The sequence below is a fragment of the Nematostella vectensis genome, chromosome 14, assembly GCF_932526225.1.
Source record: "Nematostella vectensis chromosome 14, jaNemVect1.1, whole genome shotgun sequence".
NCBI lineage: Eukaryota > Metazoa > Cnidaria > Anthozoa > Actiniaria > Edwardsiidae > Nematostella > Nematostella vectensis.
In genome coordinates this window covers 1,965,079-1,986,926 of record NC_064047.1, presented here as the reverse complement: position 1 = coordinate 1,986,926, position 21,848 = coordinate 1,965,079, and the positions used below count along the sequence as shown (strand labels likewise).

The 21,848-nt window shown below is 40.0% G+C and overlaps 1 protein-coding gene across 2 annotated transcripts; it reads left to right on the top strand.

Moving 5' to 3' along the window:
• Positions 1 to 69: 69 nt before the first annotated feature.
• On the top strand, positions 70 to 21,651 carry LOC5518804 (E3 ubiquitin-protein ligase listerin). 2 transcript variants are annotated; one of them, XM_001638733.3, is made up of 28 exons: positions 71 to 267; positions 900 to 1,103; positions 1,516 to 1,614; positions 2,014 to 2,244; positions 2,420 to 2,472; positions 3,619 to 3,799; positions 4,159 to 4,332; positions 5,077 to 5,211; positions 6,442 to 6,639; positions 8,232 to 8,435; positions 8,925 to 9,461; positions 9,598 to 9,639; positions 10,169 to 10,343; positions 10,996 to 11,138; positions 11,374 to 11,455; positions 11,577 to 11,700; positions 12,153 to 12,303; positions 12,756 to 13,019; positions 13,194 to 13,455; positions 13,918 to 14,073; positions 14,859 to 15,088; positions 15,504 to 15,620; positions 16,120 to 16,429; positions 16,930 to 17,167; positions 17,989 to 18,057; positions 18,595 to 19,047; positions 19,894 to 20,176; positions 21,210 to 21,651. In XM_001638733.3, exons 1-28 carry the CDS (start codon positions 223 to 225, stop codon positions 21,435 to 21,437), a joined length of 5,388 nt encoding a protein of 1,795 aa, XP_001638783.3. In that variant the 5' UTR covers positions 71 to 222; the 3' UTR covers positions 21,438 to 21,651. The 2 variants fall into 2 exon arrangements, 1 of the variants encoding a protein (XP_001638783.3); XR_004290330.2 differs by lacking the exon at positions 21,210 to 21,651 and having other exon boundaries at positions 70 to 267; positions 18,595 to 19,146; positions 19,894 to 20,035.
• The last annotated feature ends 197 nt before the right edge of the window (positions 21,652 to 21,848 follow it).

Here is a 21,848-nt window from a genome sequence, read left to right as displayed (position 1 = left end):
AAACTTTGTAGGGAAATAAATATATCAAAGTGACGGTTGGTCATATCGTTGGGCTCCCTGTGTCCTTCAACTCGTCCCAGGTCACCGTGGTATTCAAGATGGCAGACCATACGTAGCAAATAAACAGGACGATTTCGCCACTTGTTCTAAACTCGTTTTACAGAAGACGGTATGAGATTTTAATTTATTTTCTATGAAAAAGGAAGCCAAGTTTTATGGGCGATGGGCAAGGATCGAGACAAACAGAGAACCAAAGGCAATGTGAAAGTAAGTTTGATCTGTTTTAGGGCACGTGAACCGCGATGGAATAGAAATTGTCGGGGCTTTTCATTCATTTATAGTACGAACATCGTCTGATTTTGTTCCAGCTATATTAACACTGGTCATTGGTGTCTAATTCTCCAATCCAGATTTAGATCAGAGTGTAATAAAGAATATCAGTTAGGAAACCCTGGAGCACAGTTTTATTGCTGCTTAACTATCGAATTTCTGCTTTTCATTCATCTTTAGACACTTAATTGTAATCAGAAATATTAATGTGTAAATTAATTACTTAAGCCATGCAACATATTTGATTTATACGCTTTACAAATCATCCTTTTACTAATCATACAATGATCATTCCATAATTACATGGAGTATAAAGGCCCATAGTTGTTCGGAAGATCCTGGCGACGGGCCTCATATATACTGTATTATGTTATCCAATAAAAGATCCATTCTTCCATTTAGGGAATTATTCAAAATTCTGAGCTATAGTTTTTCATTGTCAATTTACCGGTTTGGGGGGAGGGGAGGTGATTAGGTGACAGGATTAGAAGGTGTCGCAGGTTTTTTCTTGACTCACACATTCACAATTTGCATGACTCAAGCTGATCTTGTAACGTTTGCCATTTCAGCCATCAAGCAGCGGCCGAGCTGCAGCCTTAGTCACTAGGGATGGTGCTATGGGGTTTGTTGGGTTTGGGGGACAAGGTGCCACTACCTTGGGCTACGTCCCCCTTCCTGCTAGCCAAGGGGATGAGGTGGATAGCTCAGTGGACTCTGACTTTAGAATGGTGATGAGAAAATTGACTAAAAGAGATGCAGTCACCAAGCTTAAGGTAAAGTAAGATAAAATACTGTGTTGTGTTTCTTCACTTATTTAATTGTTTTGATGATGGATGTTGAACTACTGAAATGCAAAAAAGAGTGATATTTTAAAGCTAATTTTCAGTTGTGCTATTGAGTTATTATGTTATTCCTATAAGGTTCTGAGATTCTCAGGGGAATGTCTTGTTTTTGTACACAAACTCAATTTTGCACAGGAAACGTCCGGTCAAATCTTAAGATTGCATCATCAAAGGTTTTATCATGCAATTTGGAACTTATCTACTGTATAGTATATCCTGGGTCAATCATACTGTACTTCAAAGGGTCATAAGATAAAAAAAAAATTACATATTTAGCTTGTTGACTAACCCTCTCCCCTTGCTCCCGTGTGTATCTTCATGGCTTTGTTATTTGTTTAACTAGGCCATGCAAGAGTTTACTGAGCTGTGTAAAAAGTCTTCTTCAGATGCTATTGAGGGGGTGCTACCATATTGGCCTAGACTCTTCAATAAACTAGCTGTGGTATGTTGCAAAGCATAAATCATTTTCTCTTAAAAAAAAATACAAATGGAGACCTTATTATACTTACCAGGAAAGCAAACCAGTTATTAGCGTGACAGAATGTCAAGAATATTTATGTGAGGTTAAAAACTTTTCCTAGGAATGATTCAGGTCCTGACAACTTAATTGATATTTTTAGACCTTACTCATTTCAAAGTACACCGTATACTGTCAGTATTTCTGTCAGCATAACTAACTTTCTGTCAGCATAACTAACTTAGAAAAGTCAGGTATATTGCTTTATGTACTGTATATAGTAAGTTTCTGGAATGATTTTTCTAGTTGTGCCAGACCTTGCCCCACTTCATCATGTTCGTAACTGAGTATTTCCTGTTTTTATTTCCTGTTTTTCATGTTAAGGATACTGACCATCGTGTGAGGGAAGCAACCCAAGATGCAATGGAACAGCTTATGTTCCGAGTGGGGCGTGGCCTTGCACCCCACCTTAAGTCTGTCATCAGTATATGGATGAGTGCACAGTTTGATACCTATGCACCAGTGTCGTCAGCAGCACAGAGATCATTTCAGGCTGCATTCGCCCCAGAAAAGCAGAAAAATGCAATAGTATTTTGCAAAGAGGTTCTGTGCGAGGTAATGTATAATAGCAAAGTGTTTGTCTGGCAGGGCTCAAAGTTTGTAATTTGTTCAAATTTTGTGTGTGCAACTAGTACTAGTTTGTGACTTTCAGTAACAGATGTTGTTGGTTGCTAGTTTGTGATTGAACCATGTTCTTTTGTTTAGTGACCAATGATTAATTGTTTTCTAGTTTGTAAAAGACAACTTGTTAAATCAGACAGCATCTACTCTATCAGACCCAAAGTAAGTTCAGTTTACTAAGCATATAAAAAAATGTAGTTGATTTAACACTTACATCCAGTTGCTCCCTTTAAATCCATTGATATCGATACTACAACATCATAGGTTTAAGTTGTTTCTTTTGTAGATAGTCAGGGTGAGCTTAGATAGTCATTGTGGGCTGAGATATAGTATTGATGGTGAACTGAGATAGTTATGGTTAACTGAGATAGTCATGGTAGACTAAGATTGATTGTGGACTGGGATCTCTAACAGATGTTGTATGTAGCATGCTAGATCGGTTATTAATCTAATGATGCGAGAGTATGGAATTTGAAGACAGATATGCTACTTGTCAGTCATCTATTTTGAGCATCATTTAGATGTAGCAGCAACAGGACTGTGCAGAGAACTGTGGATTTCATTAAGTAGGACTATAGGTCCTAGTCTATTGGTATTGTTGGACAGGTTTGTTTTTATGGAGAACGTAACTCCTGACCACATCTCAGAGGATAAAATGTGTCTGAAACAAGAATTTGGGCCTTTTTTCAGTTCCATGTAAGATACTAGGGACCTTAAGCAAGGACGACGGCGACAGCTAGGACAACGCAATCGAAAAAGATGTTTTCGTGCGTAGTGATCAATAATAATTTAATTGCAATGGAATAAGCAAAACATTATGGTCAGAGAGAGATAAAAATAAACTAAGAACATTATTTCTACTGCAGCGAATGTAATTATTGGAGTTTACAGTGCAAACCTCAGCGTCCTCAATTGACCGTGAAACTTGGAGTTTTCACGTCGTGGTTTTATGGAAAACGGCTAAAATGTATCAGACAGAACGCATTCCAACGTGCTGCTATTGAATTCTGAATCAAATTCCATTGTTTTTTGCCGTCGGCGTCGGTGTCCGCGTTGCCGTTGTCGTTGCTTAAGGTCCCTACTTGGCCTATGTAAAACGGCGTGCCAGTGTTGCTTTGGAAAAGTTAAAAACAAATAATGCAACATAGCACACCATTCATATTGCTTACTAAATGGAGTTCATGAGAGGTTTTTTTAACTCCACTCCATGATGAACCTCAATGGCCAAACTAGAATGGTGCATCTCTGGCGCGCCGTTTAATTTAGGCCTTAGAAATTAATTGTCTTAATATTCTTGACTACTCACAGATATGTTGCAGAAGAGGACCGAGAATCAAAGTACAACCGGACCATTTCATCGTCCTTACTGGTCCTAGGCCACCTCATATCCACCTGCACAGATGACATAAACATGCAGATGATCGACAGTTATCGAGACATTTTTGATCAGAAGAAATTCTGGAAGTTAATAAAGCATAAATCTATCCATGTATGTACAACTAGTTTTTCAGACCCCTAATTGCTTTTCCTTGTCGCTAACATTTTTTCCAATATAGATGGGAAATCCTTCTTTTTGATGTTTTTACCTGTCTTCATTAAGATTTATAGTACATTATATTAAGTCCCCAAATCCCTTAATGCCCAGGTGTTATGGACTTTTGTGTAAAGCAACCCTCAAAGGTGCAGTAGGAAATTTGATAGTCGGGTACTCTTTTTTGGCCAATCCAGTTATTCATACAGACACATTGTCTTGGCATATTTCCAGTACCGAAATTTCAGTTGGTAGGATTTCCTTGGGGTGTTGAATGGATTTCTTATGGAGCTGCCCAATTTTGTTTCTTTCCTTAGATAAGAGCATCCATGTTCTCGTTAATCGCCACAAGCTGCCAGCAGATCCCCTCTCTCATGCAATCCCTGAGTGCGCAGCTCTGTCCTGCAGTGATGACGAGTATCGACGATATGGAACCTGTCGTATCCTCGCATCTTTGGGATGCAATCCTTTCTGTTCTACAATCCGTTCCTGTAAGTACAGTATGGTTCCAGATTGATCAAGATTTATCAAACAAGAAACGACTTGTTTTATTCATTCAGCAGGCATCCCTTAAATTACCCTGGGTACCAGATTTTCGAGCTTCGTTTGTTTACTGTGCGTTCGTTTACTATGCACCCATTACTGACTGCTCCTTGTAGCCAGTAAAGGGCGCATAGTAAATGAACGAAGCTCGAGACTCTCGTACCCAGGGCACTCTTAAATTTGCTAAGTCCTTGCTTAAAGAAGGCAAATCACGCCGCCATTTTATGCTCCCGCTCAATGCCGATTAACACAAAGCATCCATTTCCATCGGCTAACTCAAGCCAGTAACCAGGAGATTTTCAATGAAATATCGTCAATAAAGGATAAGATTAAATTCGTAGATTGTTATTTTGAAGTTTTCTTGCGAATAAACCGTAATATTGTCAATGGTAAACAATAACAAAGGAAAGGTTGATCGATATTCTTTAAGCTTGGGTTCAAAAGAAAGTAATGAATCTGAAAGTATGGTATACCTAAGTCACTACGATCGTTTATCTTGAAAGATTTTACTCACAAAAAAAACAGTTTACCTATTTAAATTGCTTTTGTTATAAAAGGGTCTTTTGTTCCGCTTGATGGAGGTGGTCGGTTCTTATAGATATGAAATTCAAGTGTTTGATTGACCAATGTTTATGGTCTTTGGAAAGTGGTCGCTTTATAGACGTGGTGACCAATTTATATTTTTATTGTAGGATTGCTGGGAGCAGGTGAATATTCGCAAGGCTGTTCTCCCAAAGCTGTGGTCTCTGCTTAAGAACGGAGGCAGTGGAAATGCATCAGCCATCTTCCCGAATCTTCTACCATTTATCAGCAAGCTCCCAGCACAGGTAGAGATCTGGGGCCTGTTCCTGAAAGGCCGATTAACTTAACCCTCGATCAGCGCCTAATCCCGGGTTAAAATTCGCAAATCGTAGGTTAGCTAACCGACGGATAACTCACCGTTCCAGGGTACCCAGTATATCAACAGAAAGCAACTTAAATTTACCTTCGGTGATTTTATTTTCGCAGAAAAGGCCCAAAACACCTCTACATCACCTGTAATTACCTCCATTTCATGGCCAAAAAAGTGTCATTTGCAGGATTCGAGTTGGTGCGTGACACTAGCGAGACAGATTCATTTCAAGTATAAATTTCATGTAACTTTCTGTCAGTCCCAGCACAATTTTTAAGTCAGCATCGCAACGAAGGTCACATAATAAAGCGAAATGTTAGGATATTTGATCCCTACATTGTTTTGTGTAACGTCTTTTTTGTCGACAACTTTATTTTATGAAGCTTTAGTTCTACTACAAAGTTTGGGAGGCCTGTGTTTCGCCAACTAAACAGTGTGTTAGCGAGTTAACCCTCCTCGCGAGCAGGGTTAGATTTTACCTCCAAACTGACCCAGAGTTAGCGCTAACCAGCGTTTCGGGAACGGAACTAATCTGGGGGTAAAAATTTAATCGTGGGTTAGGGTTAATTTAACCCTGGGTTAGCGCAAATCGGCTTTTCAGGAACCGGCCCCTGACTTCCCAGTAAAAATTAGTACTGCCGATTCAAAGTCCAGTACTCCGACTTGCGTGATGCGTGTTTTATATGGCAGAAAAAAAAGAATTAAGGAAATGAGATGCTCATCTGATAAGTCAGAGAAGTCGGTTGAGGTTTCTGTCTGCTTGCCAGAAGAAGACTGGTGCGATTGTTACCAGTTTACTTCCGGTCGATTACGTAACAATCTCCGATGATTTTTTTTAAAAATTGTGAAAGCAGTGTGTATATTGAAAGTTTCTTTGAGTAAATACAAAAAGCCCAAATAGTCATGTTCGTGAACCAGAAGAATGAATACAATACACCAAAAACTGGAATTCGACTCTGCCAGTTTTTGGTGTATTGAAAGTTTTTTGAGGATGTGATTGATAATTTAGAGCGGATCCTGTTAAATAGCGTGGATTCTAATAGATTGTTTTGTCTCTTGTCGGTTGAGGTTTCCAACGGCCCTCCGGAAGTAAACTGTTGACAATGCGGCTTTAAGTTATCCGAGTTCTACTGTTTGTTTGATTAATTGCATTGAATTCTTGCAGGTTCTTGTTGGTGGTTTTTATCGAGAGTTATTTCCCAGCATGCGTACCGGGCTCAGTTGTGAGCGTGTGGTCAGCAGTCCAACCCAACGAGCTGTTGTTATGACAACCTATATGGAGTGTCTGCGATACTGTTTACTGCGTTCAGCGGGTGCGGGTGAAGAAGCCAAATTTGTGCAAGATTACTTAATAAAGGACGAGGTAATGAATCTCTGTAGTAGCACCAAGAGAGCATAAGATAAAAGAGGGACACTTTGGTATTAGCCGCGCGCCATGCCGATTCCGAATCTGGCTATTTTTAGTAACCACCACCCCACCACTGCGCGTGAGGATTTGCTCCTTTTATTTTGTCCTACACCCCCGCGGGTTGCGTGTTGTTGTTTTGCCAACTCGATAGGAATGAAAAAAGATCATGTAAAATAACTCGGAAGAAGAAAACAAGTCTAACTTAATTAAGCAAGATTGGCAAATATACTCACAGAAAGCTAAATCCCTGAATAGTTTGACTGTTTTGTTTGTCTGAGCGGCGAAGTCAAGTAAAAAAGAAAGAAAACACCGACGAGCGATAAAATGGGTGTGATACTGCGTTTGATTCAAATCCTGACTCCAGCTTGTATAATATAAATAGTTATAGAAATGTCTAGAAACAACATCAAAGAAGTACAGTAATATCCCCTCTTTATTTTATCACTATTAGAAAAGCTCAGATACTTCAGCTTGCTGGCTTTGATCATCACAAAAATACCCTCGCTACAAGGATAGTTTTATGAAATGTATTTTCTTGGATTTCTTCTCAATTCACCGGAATATTCACAAAAATCAATATGACCATATGGTTTGACCATTCGGAAGATAATGAATGTTGAAAAACCACGAAGAAGCAGCAAGTTAGAGCGGAAGCGGTGTTTGAAGCACGAGGTTTTCTGCTCTTGATTTTGAATGAAGTCTCTTTTTTTAAACTTTTTTGAAATCTTGTAATCCTCGAAGTACTACATCCCCTTAATATACCGCAACTGCCTGTATCCTTGATGCTAGAATGAAATTTTCGATGGTATTTGTGCAAATAGGGTGTGTTTTTTCGGTTTCAAGTAACAAAACAGCGACAAACAACAAGATGTAAATGCCAAAGCGCGGGGGTAGGGTAAGTAAAAATGCTCACGTGCAGTGGTGGGGTGGTGGTTACTAAAATAGCCAGATTCGGAATCGACATGGCGCGCGGGTAATACCAAAGTGTCCCTCTGTTATCTTATGCTCTCTTGGTAGCACCTAATGATTTCTAATCAGTAAAACTTAATAAAGTAAAGCTTTAGTGGTGAATACCAGCGTTTCCAAACAAATCAAGGAACTCAAATAATTCCTCTTTGACCAAAATGAGAGCGCTGAGAAAGTTCAGTGGCACGGGCTTCACATCTGCTGGGAAGGCTGGACCATGGTGCCTTGCACACTTTAACTTTCATTCATAAATATAAACTGCACTGGAATATGTGAAACGCATTTGATTGCTGGCGCTGTAATTCGCACTATTAGCAATACTAATTAAATTCTTTAAAAAAATATTGAATTCGAAGCTAAAGTGAAACTAGAGCCTATTTTCCAAGATTTTAAAATCTTGAGTTAAGTTGAAAAAAATCTACCAATATATATGTTGGGTTATTATCTTTATCGTAATACATCCAGCATATCCCGTATGCGGTTTCTCGGTAAGAGCCAAAACGGGGCTTTGTTAAAATGTCAGTTAGGGATGAGTTGGAAATAACTGTAGTTGTATTCTTTTTTCTTTTTTCTGTTTTTAGATGATGTCCATTGTTATTGAGTCCCTGGAACCTGGATCTAGCCTACCCATCATGCAATTCTACACAGCTCTAGCAGACCTTTTGTCCTTCCTCGCTACGAGTAACCAATCAGATCTCGTCTACTATAAAGACGTATTTGATTGGTTCTGGGAGGAGCTTGGAAGACGGTGCATTACCTTGATAGATGGTTGCACGACGGAAAAGGTCTGTGGGAAATCGGTAGTAGTATGGCGGGGATGTTTTGGGCCTTATGGTTTGTTGGGGAGTGGTCGATGCAAGTATGACTTTATGGGTTGAAAATAAGGCAACCACATTGTCATTTTGAATAAAAAAATATGAAAATTAACAGCCTCTAATATATCTTAGTGGCGGATCCAAGGGCGGTTCAGTTTTTGAAAACAATACCAAAAGTATTCCATGCTTATAATTGTCTGCAACTTAGGTTAAGTATATTATCGCTTTAGAAGAAAGGGTTTACTGAACCCACGGGACAACCCCATAATCAGTCACTGAACCTACCACTTAAATGTTTAAATCCTTTATTTTAGGTAAATGTATTACTTACTATTTTGATTGTTTAAGTATTATACTGTTTGTTTTTGTAACACTTTTTGTAACACTAAAGGGTATGATTTTATACTTTTTGACTTGTAATTGCTTACATTGATTTTTACGTTGATTTTTCTATTGCAGTCAAGCCTACAAGTCTCCAACGCTATCTGTACCTGTCTGACTTCCCTCAAATCCCCATCAAAGTCACAGCAAACCACAAAGAAAGCGAAAGTCATGTTCACGGACTCTCTAAATATAGACGAGAAGGACAACAATACAAATACTACCAAAGAACTCATATCTTCTCACGACAACTCCAATGTAGAGAAACTATACAATGGCAAGTTGCTGGGCATTGCATGTGGACTTTGCAAGTTTTGTCTCGAAGTGTGCAACTCTGAAGAGAGTGAAAAGGCGATTTGCTGTCTAAGAATTCTGTCAGTAGTTTTCCCAGAATTTATTTCAGAACAATTATTGTTGATTTTGCGGAAAAATGACGTTACCCTGAAAGGGGAGAGACCTTTTATAGAGTTCCTGGATTCAGTACTGTATCCGTGGATACAAGATTCTAGGAACAAGAGTGACGCGCATTTGCAGTGCGCATTGGACATGTTTTATGGAATTTTGAGAACCTTCTCTGAAAAAGAGCAAGTTGAAAAAATAAATAGTATCATAAAGGTAAGTGATAAAATTACTTAGTTTGATGTAAAACCTACTTTCCTGTTTGCCTTCAATCCAGCTTTCCACATATAACCTATTTCGTTTAAGAAATAATATAATATATAATTCTTATGTTTTGATTTTGGTTGTACAGATGGACGAAACAGCGACTTTCCTGTTCATAGTTTTAGAAAAGGTAAAAACAAGGGTTGTCGTGCCTTTCCTGAGCAGTTTTTCTTATTGTGCTTGATGTTATTCATTGGTATATTTATTTCAAGCAGCGGCACAGCTTTTTCTATTAAATTTGCCAATATCCTGTGGGTAGGTCAAGCTTACTAAAAATAGGCTGAGGAGCTGAAATGGCTAGAATGTTAAAGATAATTTTATTCAATTTTTGGGTCGCAGCCTAGCCTGAGTTCTTATTGATAGTTTGAAAGTTAAATCGATCCGGTCAATTAACTTAGAGAAATAACAACTGCTTTTTTTTATATTTTGTTACACCATTTTCAAGAACGTTATTATTGCAAATGGCAAATGTTCAACTGTTGAAAGGCACTACAAATCTCATCACATTTCCATACTAAATGCAAAAAATTTGGATAAATCATAAGGTAATAAGCAGCGGTTTTAGAACTGCTATTTTCTGTTCTCAATGACTAATAGGTGTCTATATTTTGTTTTTATTTGCCTTTTAACGTGCTATTTTTTGGTTTCCCTTCCAACAGGGTGTCTCGGCGCGGATTGCAGGAGTTCATGAATGGCTATGTAGCGAAGAGGCTTGCTTCAGACTGAACGCCATGTTGTCAAGACTTGGCAAGCTTGTTACAGAGGAGGATTGGAGCGATGAGAGAGATGCTATATGGAGAATACTTCAGCTGTGTTTCCCATCCGATGATACAGGTAAAGGTGAGGAGTGAAAAGGGGACTGTTGGGGACTTGGTGCAATTGACTGAAACAACACTATCGAAGCCATTTAAATGGGGACTTACACTGTTTTTGTGCGATTTGAGCGTAAATTCTGAAGGATTGACAACCGTCAAAATCATCCGAAATAAAAAAATACCCATCTATGTTTATTAAAAAAACACTGATCTTTATCTTTCATATGAATATGATATTGTAGTTTGACTATATCGCATCGAGCTAATTGGAAGGGATTTAAAATATTACTCTTCTGGCTTGGTGTACGTCGTAGGCTGTACGATTACTCAAACCTTTATAAGAAAATGGTTCATTTTAAAGTGCGTACTTAGGATTTGATGAGGGGGGGGGGGGGGTGCGCAGTCATGGGTATCATATGGAAAAAGCACAGTATTTGAAGATTCCTTTATGAGAAATGACTTACTTTTTGGCGGCCAAGGGGGGTGCTCGCGCACCCTGCGCACCCCCCCTGTGAGTTCTCATCGACGATTTCCTAACTATTTATTATACATAATAAACCTTACAACAAACCCATTTTTACCAAGACTTCTCAAATAGATTCATATTGTTCCCAGGGAAGTGACACAAGTCATGCAAAAGTTTAATTCTTTCCCTTTTTCTTGTCTTGCAGAAACTCGTGTCAATTGCACGTGTGTCGATGCCATCTTCGAAAAATTCTTAGAAATGCTGAGGCCCGGGGCGACTATTAAGTCAAATGACCTCGACCAGATGTTGTCAATAATGCACGCCTATTTCCGGTCCTTCGAAAATTACGTAAGTATCGGGTTCAAGGGATCTGTCTGAAAGGCCTGATAAATTACCTCATTAATATTGCAGTCTACATTACCTCACGGCCGAATCCAGAGTTTCTTCAAGGGGAAGTCAATTCTGGATTTTAGCTCCTCTAGATTTATTCTAAATCTTCCGTGGGAAGAGAAATTTTTTTTGGGGGGGGACCCTGTCACCATTGCATCCGCCACTCAATCTCTCTTTCTTCGTTTGTTATTAGGAAAGAGAGCTCAGCTCCGTGACTGAAGACGTCCTACTTGCTCTATTTTTGCTACAATTTGGAGAGACTTTAGCAAGTAAAGGTTAGTAGCTGGTATGCGTGTAGAACAAATGTAACTTTTTCCACAATGCCAACACAAACGTGCTCCTCTAAAGCTTCTCTGTAGCTTTTCATATAGCATTTATACCATTTTCTTTTCCCAGCTCACAGTGCTTGGCAGAGTGGGCTTAATGCTTTAGTTTGTCGGGGGTCTGGTGTGGACATGCTGCTGGTACGGGCGGCCGCCATCATATCCGATCGAGTGAAGAATGCAAACAGCGCGGCAAGGTAACCGCTATATAGCGATCAGTGAACATCGATATTTTGAGGAGCTTCTTGAACAACAGCTTCGCTTTCGCCAAAAATCATACACCTATTTTTATAAGGTTGTATTCGAGAATACGTGTGTTGTTACCCGCGGTGGTTCATGGGTAGCGTATAAACGACCGAATCCTTGTATCTGAACATAAACAAGAATCCTACAGCTTTTTAAACCTGAACTTGTTTTTTATTTACTCTTATTTGCTTATTTACTTGATACTCATGGAGCTTTTTCTTGTGACGTTTAGCACGCTGTTAATTGTGCACGAAATTAATCAATGATGACGCCAACCCACCGGTTACTGTGGACTCTCATTCGATCCAGAACGGTGCGACTCTAGCTCGCCGTTAAATCTAGGCCTCTTGGCCACTTTGCTATTGCGGAGATTGTTGCGTTACTTTTCGTTTTTCAATTCCAGTGTTCTAAGTCTCTCTACCATCGCTGGGACGTTGTTGCGTGACATCCTGTCTCTGTCTACGGCAGAGAACCGGATGCTAGCGACCGCTAAGAAGGTCTTGCATGGTTTCACTGGAAAACTTGAACAAACAAGGATTCAAACACAGGCGACAGTGAGTAACACAGTGTTACACCTACATTAAAACACAGTTAAATGAAAAATATACACTACTTACCCGCTTATAAGAACCCAGGTTTTTCCAGGTTAGCCTAAACAGGCACAAACATTTTTTTTTAAATTAAGTATCACTGAATACGGGGCTCACTCATAATATATTGAAAACCATATATATGGTTATTATATTTATACCAAATTCAAATAGTTTTATAGAATACATGTGTTTTTTTACTGCTTGAGAATCATGATTTTAATCATTTTTGATTTTTTAAGAACCTGTTAAAATTTTAGGCTGAATAGGTTCTTATCTAACAGGGGTCTAAAATGGAATTCTTAGGTTAATAGGCTCTTGAATTCTAGGTTCTTATAAGCGGGTAAGAACTGTATTGGCTGATGTCGTGAAAAAGTGTCATAATCTATAATTTATGGTCCCACTTGTTTCATTAGACTACTTGGCAAGCTGTCCCGATACTTCTCTACCATCTGCCAATCACCGAACCTATACCGGAAATACGTCACACAAGTGTCGTCATCTCGTCCTCTCACATAAAAGCTGTTTCGTTCGCTGTGAGCTTAGTTCGGAATATCCACGCTGGAACTGAGGGGACTGTGGATTCCGGATCACTGCTTGATAGTTCGGTCGCTGTCGAGGTACTACTGGAAGAGATGTGGCAGTTCTGCTGGTCTCAGTGTGTTAACGCGAGTGAAGAGGTAATTTTTTTAGGCATAAAATCGTTTATTTAAATTGTTTGCTCTTTCAACTTGAAGAGGTTTGTGTAGATGCAACGAGCTTTTAAAGAATGTCGATCAACCACTCCTTTGTTATTGTTTAAATGGCGGCGTGATTAGATTTCTTTGATATACGTTCTTTCCTCTTATTCCCAGCCCTGCCTGCCCCTCCTTGAATGGTTGAAGAGCTCGACAGATGAAAAGCGCCAGCTGCTACTACATACCGCAATAAGTCGGTCGCGCGAACAAGGCATGATATGGGGACTGGTGCTTAGTCACGTGCTCCGGGAACTAGAGAAAGAAGCGCAGCAATCATTGGACAAACAGTCACTTGTAGAGCCCATTCTCCTCTCCTTGTCAGACGCCGTAGCGGGAGACCAGAAGTCACCCGAAGATGCGGAAGTGCAGGCTTCTAAAGGTTGGTTTCAAGTCGAAACCGGTCAAACGTTACTGTGCAGGCGCTGTGCAGGCAAAATATTGTTTCTTGTCCGTTTTTGTTGTTGTTCCTTGTCCACTGTTGTTGTTTTTGTTTTTGTTGTTGTTTTGTGTTGTTGTCGTTGTTCCTTGTCCGCTGTTGTTGTTGTCGTTGCTGTTCCTTGTCCGTTGTTGCTGTTCTTCCTTGCGTTTTTTGGATGAATATAGCAGGTTCCAGCATCTCAGCAGTTGCCTTTCAGTTTTGTATTTATACTCCAAGGATGAACATATTTTACATTACAGGCGTGAACATTTTTTTTCCGTCACGTGAACATTTTTATCGCCTTTTCACGCGCTGCTCTTGTTTAGCTATCTGTTTGGTGTTGAGAACAGATTTGTTTTATTTTCTCGATATTAATACTTCTGCGCAATAAAAAAAAGTTTACATTGCTACCTATCTTTTTAGACGAGCAAGCAGTAACCACGGCCTATTCGTCATCCTGCCCCATGTGGGAAACACAAACGCTTGTCAGCATGTTGTCATGCGCAGAAGAGATATACACGGTCAAGACTGTAACAGACAGGGCGTTGGGATGGATCGGCGAGAAGCACAGCACTCAAGGTAGGCTAAAACAGGACTGTATGGGCGTTTTTATGAGCTGTTTTAACGATTTTGATTTGCATTCAAGTTGACTTAAAAAAGGCCAATTATGCCGCCATTTTATGCTCCCGCTCAACGCCGATCGACTCATAGAATCCATTTCCATCGGCCAATTCAAGCGAGGAATCAAGATATTTTCAATCAAGTATTATCAATAACATAATCAGACAACACAGGCTTACCAACCTCTCAGTCAGTCTCCAGTCAATCCCAGTAACTAGCTAGAATATTTTCACGACTGATCACCTCCTGTAATTGTCCTATAATTGTCTTATATCCTAGAATAAAGGTCACAATAAACTCTCATTGCTTTGTGAAAATATTAGTAAGCCTGTGGTTACAATATTATTATTTTGTAAAAGATGATAATTAACCCGACCTCGCTACAACGATATTTTAAATGGATTTTCCTTTATATCGTCAAATCGAGGACCCCTTTGCAACGATACCTGGATTTTACGATGCATTTTCTTTCTCCCGAGGCATAGCGTAAAATACAGGTTCCACTGTAAAATAAAGCCGTGCGATACAGTCGAGCCTGTATCGCACGGTTTATAGGGCTCGATATCTCTTTCCGTGGCGCTAAAAGAAACCAGAGCTAACCGCGTGTGCTAGGCAAGACTCAAAGCCTGTAAACGGTCTTCGTCTATTCTAACAATCTTTGGTTGTAAACCAATTCAAAACCACCCAGGGATAAAGTATACGTAAAATTTTGTTTTCTTGACGTCATATTTTTTTGTAACCAGTTTATGCGCATGCACTGTCCCTTTTGGCATCCAGTCTCTCTCGGTGGTCTGTCCTTGTATCAAGTGGTAGAACGCCTACTGTAGACTGCGATGTCGCGGACGTGGAAACGAGGCGAATTGAGTATCAGATGACCATGTGTGACGTCATGAATCAGCTGATGGAGTGGAGAGCTGCGCATGAGCGGACACTGCTGCTTAACGCCGATATGAGTGACGTCACTTCTGCTGAGGTAAAATCAAAGCCTATTCTACCAGTTTTTAAACTTAAATTTAACTTTGAATAGATGTTAATTCTCGACCTTCAATTTTTTTTAAAAAAATCAGGCTTCTATCGCCCATTCAATGAAGTAAGCTATATGAATGATGTATTTTAAGTTAATCCTTTCTTTCCTTTTCGTTTTTTTGCGACTCATATACCTTATAAAAAGCTAAAACCTTCTTTCTCAAAGTGTAATAAGTGCCCAATCCTCTACACATGAATTAGGGTCTCGCATGTGGAGTTATTGTCTCGTGTTGCCAAAAGCTAGGGAATTGTCCCTCCAGCTAAAACAGCGATGCCCCTTACAGCATAGAACAGCATGGTCAAAGAAGGCGTAATTTGCTTGCTGGCCCTCCCTCCGATGAACCTGATTTTTTGGTTTTCAGGTTACGGCAAATCTTTCCATCATCCGGGTTCTTGTTCTTGCAATCCAAACTACTGCTGATCAGATGAGCTCTGACCATTGGGATTTTACCCTGTGTGGCCTGACCGCATGGCTGCAGGTTTGTTGTCCTTTTAAAACCTTTAACTCACTAGTATCACACACAAATCGTTTACCTATGCCTCCCAAGTGATCATTGATAAGCAATTTTGTTACCGGATGAGAATTCGACAGATGGTATCATTCTTATCGCAAAAGTAAGGGATTCTGTTTGGCTAAACAGTCTTAAATGGTCGATGTTGATTAGAATATTTGATGTACATCCATCAAATATTAGCCTTTTAACTGAGAAAGGAAGTGCTGTATTTATTGTGGGTTTGAGATTCTATTTTATTAGCAACGAAAAGCAAAAAGAAAAAGACAAAAAGAATTCGCCAAGGAAAAAGTATAGAAAAAAATCGTGAAGGCAAATCTTCCTTTTACAAAGCTTTGTGATGTAAGAAAAAAAATCCTGCAAACCCGAGGCTTCCGAAAAAAATTTTCGCAGACAAAAAATCACCAACCTCTCCCATCACTTTTGTACTGGTTCGTCCCTAACTGATCCTGAACTTGCTTTTCAGACCTGCCAGGAGAACCTGTCCATGTTAACAAGCTCCTTGCTGTGGAATGCCCTGGCCGTTTACACTTGCCATCTCCACACCACAGTCGCGAGCTTTTTCGACGAGAACAGGGCAAAGCTTGAAGAACTAAAACAGTCCCAACAGGGGGAGGCTGAGGTGAAAGCTGGAACAGACTCTAGGGACGATCAAGCCTCAGGCCCTATTGACGAGAAAAGCACAGGCTTCCCGCCTAATCTGATCGGCGAATGGGACGAGTTCTTCAGTGGGAATGTTTTTGGCACTGTTTTGGCTCTGTTTCTTCATGTGGCAGGTAAAGTGCAGCTTTTAGTTCTAGGAACATTTTTTTAAAGCGTTTATGTCCTTGTTATTTCGAGCTTTTGCAATACAGAGGGACCTTCATTCGAGGAAAATTGAGTTTTGTAATAATTAAAGTGGATTTTGTTTGTCAATAAAACGTTTCATCATGATTTGTTCCCAACGTTTTGTGCCACCAACTACTGTGTGATGTTCAAGGCGTGCGTCCTACTGGCGTTAACCTGCCGTTTTGAAAAATGCTGTTGCATGAATCATCGGGAGTACGAGCAATCAAGGTTAAGATGTACAGAGAGTTAGTTGAAAGGGAACTAAAAAACTAATTTTCAATTCGTATCCACTAGCTTAATGAAGGATGAAGCCATTTGGATAACTTCAGTGTTCATAAGTTTTGTGTTAAAGTAACATTTCAAGCTTCAGGCCAGAAGCCTTTAAATGTTTTTCAGCACAAGCATTTAGACTTCAGTGAAGTGATCAAGATGTTATATGATTATTCAGATCAAACAAACCGCGAAGCAGTGGAAGCGACAAGAGATTGCCTTCTGAGGAGCCTGGGTCGAGCTGTCACTCACACTCCAACAAGAATTCTTCATGAGTTTAAGTTCGATGGTGCGCATGCTCCCGGTGACGAAGACGCAATGCCACCGTGGGCTGAAGCTCTTCTTCACCGTTGCCTGGCTTTGATGACATCAGACGTCATCAGGCTTCAATTGGCCTCGTACTTTTTGCTACTCAAGTAAGTCTCACTGTAGAAACACAAGCCCGCTAAACGCTAGTTAAACGTACGCATAATCCGAGGGGACTCCCCAAATACCTAAGTAACTGCGATTTTCTTTCTTATCGGAGCCCTCGTCAATAATTTTCAATTGCCAAATCGCTTTCTGCCCTTCGTCATTTGAACTAACGGAATTAGTTTTTGATTGGTCAGCGCCTCCCCAAAGGTGGCGTGATTGGAAAGTGCTGGTCGTAGAAAACGTTTTTAAGCGTTCCTTAAAAGGAGGCAGTCGCATGTTCGTTTTAATGTGAAAATACACCGTGGAATCGTCATTTCTTGAGAGCGAAATAGACGGCTGAAAGAGTTGTAGATGTGAAATTCGTTTGCATCGCGCCGAATTTACTCACAAAGAAGACAATCAAGCAGCTTTTAGATAGTGTCCAGTAGTTTTTCTCTGTGCTGGATTGGTGACGGTAACATTCTTGAAAAATACCGCTACCGGTGCGACTTCCCCTTTAAAAGATTTTGAATGATGGAAGTCAGAAGTGTGGAAATCGTTGGCGAGAGTTCTGAAGTCTAAACGCCGTTCTTTTCATGTGCCGTTCTAAATGCCCAAGATTGTTCAATAGGATATAAGAGAAAATAGTAGGCGGGAACGGTAACACCTTTATTATTTATTCTTTATCATTCATTTAACATTTATTTATGGCTATCGTCCACCATATTTTGCGATATGAAACAAACACTTTCCTGAAAGCTGCCTGCAGAATTGTTTTATTTTAAACATATGGAGTGCTACTGTCTTCTTCAATTTTTCTACATTTTACATGTTTTCAATGCAGGGTGATGCCAGACCTGGCGACTTTAGAAATCTCGAAGCAAACGACAGAAGGCGAGGAAGAGACTGGAAGGTATGACACGATGCAAATAGCTGAGATATTTTGCGAAGGATCTAAAGGACATCTCACATGAGAACATTTTTCCTGCAGCTTGTAATGCAACGATGACGAAAAAAATTAGGTTGCAGGCAGATGATACACACTCGCAATTAAATTTCCAGGATAAATAAAGCGCTGATTGTCCAATTTCCTGAAATTATATTGCAGGTTACATTGCGATAAACATGATACAAAGGGCAATTGCAAGTTGCGAAAAACAGAAACCAATTCTACATTCCTTGCAACTTGCAACCCAGCCAAAAATAAATTCATTACAAATTGCCGAAAAGGGATATCACACGCGTAATTTTCTTGAATTCGCAACGCATTGCGTCATTTAACATAGCCTGGTGAGGCAAACGTACTAAGAGAAGTTCAAGTTCGATCGCAATATTATTGGCCAATTTAATTCCAAGCATGTCAGAGCATCTGTATACATTAGCTAATTAACGAAAGTTTGAATGAAATTTTTTTAATGGCTACATGCACTAAAAAACAATCCCCTTTCAGATCTCCGCCGTTCCAGCTCATCGCAACGATGGAAGCCGCCCTCGCCCACACTGAAAGCCTTCTGGCTGACGCTATGGTGAAATTCGGTGAACATCTATCCGTGGCAGACGATCATGAAGCGCAGGCTGCCCTCATCACCCTTACTCTATCCTCCAAGCTTTTACTCGCATTCTTTCGCCACGCCAACCCCGAGAGCCGTGTCGAGTACGCACACTTTCTCCGCAAATCCGCGATTATCAACAAACTACTGCGCGTGCTTTTCTATCTGATGCCGCTTGACAAGGCATCCGTGATTGCAGACGACTACGAGGTGATGTGTGACGGTGAAGTCACGGAAGGCTCGATCCAGGACCTTGCTCGCAGCCTGTATTTCAGTTTGCTGCATTGGATGCCCGCGATAGCAAGGCAATGGTTTAACGGACTTGAGAAGAAACACGCGACAATAGTAGACAAGTAAGATGCTGTCTATACTTATAAAAAAAACTCGTCGATGCCTTAAGATTTGTTGTAACGATGTAGGAGGGATATCCTGCAATACAATGCAGTAGAACGGTAAATAAGGAGTCAAATATTAAAAAGTACTTACAAACGACTTAAAGTTCTAATTTAATGAAGTAATGCCTTCGTAGCACTCGATAGATAAAAACAAAACATGAAACTCGGAAAACTCGCCAACTTATTTATGATTTTCAAGGTTCGTTTTCATAACAAACATGAAATCACTTAAATTTTCGATGATTGTGTAAGGTAGATGACAATTTTACATGATTAATAGTTGAAATTGATCGGGAAAGGAAACCATTTTTTTACGAAATGTGGTGCTTCAAATTTAGTCACAATGGATGAAACTACTATTTCTAATACTACGAAAATTTGGATGAGCGGATAAAGGCCATGTGTTCTATTTCCTGCCATTTTTAACACCTTAGATGTATAATAAACCCTTATACGTAAGGTGATTTAATATGGTTATAAACGAAGGGAGAAGAAAGCCAATTTCTTTACCCTGGGTACCAGATGTTCCTAGCTTCCCGGCGACAACAATTTGGGCGAAGCATCTCGAGTATTCGCGAGTATCGCAGCCTTTGGGTACAGTTCCTTTTATAGTATACGAGTATTTTGTAAACGCAAGGCTCGTTAATTTGCGTTCTTGCATATTTAGAAGTATCCTTTTTTTTTCTGAAAACTATTATTGCTACCACTAAAAGAAGTAATAATGATTGGAAATATGAAAGAAGATTGTTACAAATTAAACTTGAAATCGCTCAATAGCTCATAAAATCTGTCTTAATTTTTAAGGTATACGTCAAACGCAGTAACACAATTGCTATGTCAACGTGAGATGCAACAGGTCCAGAGCTCGTCAAACAAGTTTGACAACATGCAAGTGAAAACGAGGCAAAGTGCTGGCGAGGTCGCAGCTGTGTATACGGTAGACGAGATCTCCATGGAGCTTGTAGTCAAGCTCGCAAATAATCACCCGTTAGGGGTGGTGACAGTCGAAAGTGGTAAGAAAGTAGGAGTGACGACTGCCCAATGGCGCCGCTGGATGCTTCAGATGACGACATTCTTGACTCATCAGGTCAGTGTATGGTATTACATGTTCTAACTAAGATTGGTACTGCAGTCGACTTATAATAACTCGAACTTCTAAGGAAAAACCCGAAATGGTCCCAGTCATCGGGAGTACCTATCATTTCACTTAATGCTTACTTTACCTTCCTAACCTCGCCCACTCTTCTCACGTCACACCCTTCTTCATATGCTCATACATTCACACATACTTACAAGTCACCCTACCTCAGCTCACTTCTCTCGCCACGTCACACCCTTCCATATATGTATATTGACATCTTGATGTGCTGCAATAACCCAACCCTTACTATGCTATTCTGGAACGTCCATTACATTCCTAGCCTTGAAATACGAACGTTTTTGTTGATTCATATTATCTAAACTGTAGCCTTATTTTTAAGCGCGTTCGATCATCTTGTCAAGCTAGAACGCGCTATAGAAGTCAATAAATAATTATTATCGTATCACGTTGCATCCATCCACACACCGTTTACCCATATGATCAAATCAAATAATCTTTATTTTGCTCATAATTCTGTTTCTTTACATAGGTATATACTTACTAAAGGATAGAGATCTAACTGAAGCTTACTTCACCTCTTGCCACATCGCAACCACCCACACCCTACCAAACCATAATTCACCCCTTCGACCCTTGACATACGTATGGTTCTCACAGAATGGCAGTATTATGGACTCATCCCATCGTCCAAAACATCAAAACTATCATATCATCGAGTACCTATCATATCATTTCACTTGTAGCTCATTTTACCCTCTCTCACCTCTCTCCCGCTTGTCACGTCACCCTTACACATATGCTCATATATTCACATATACTTCACCCATAGTCACCCTGCCTTGTAGCTCACCTCCTCTCCTTTCGACGTCACACTCTTCCATATATTCACATCTTGACGTACGATATCACCACTTCTCACCACAACCACCCACACCCTGATGTACCCCATTTACCCAACCCTAAATCACTCAACCCAGAACCGCTCGTGTATTCCTTCTATCCTTGACATTTTTCACAGAATGGCAGTATTATGGATGGACTCATCCTATGGAAGAGAAATGCCGACAAACACTTCGAGGGCGTCGAGGATTGCATGATCTGTTTCAGTGTTATTCACATGTCTAACTACTCTCTACCCAAATTGAGCTGCCGGACCTGCAAGAAGAAGTTCCACTCGATTTGCCTGTATCGCTGGTTCAATACGAGTAACAACTCCACGTGTCCTCTCTGCAGGAACATATTTTAGAACATATAAAAACAGCAGCCGAAAATGATAAAATTATTCATCCTGTATGCTACGAGAAGCCAGAAGCTTTAGATGGCAGCTTATAAGGATCTCTGCAAGGAGTTATGCACCAGCTTAAAATAACACAGGCTTTCAAACCTTATTATGGCAACTGATATAGCAAATGAATGAATAAATATTATATCAGTGTGTTAATAAAGTTGCTATGCATCTTTCCGGGCTCTACTCCTTTTACTTCCTATATGCTCTTTTACATTCTACCGTCCACTATGAGATGCCGCGAGAGCTCATGACTTATCCCAATATACAACTGATAAATACCACGAGAGCTATCCGATATTTCCACTAATCCCTTTCCAAAAATAAGCCTAGGATGTAAAAAGAAACTTTCAAAAACATCATTATCTTCGG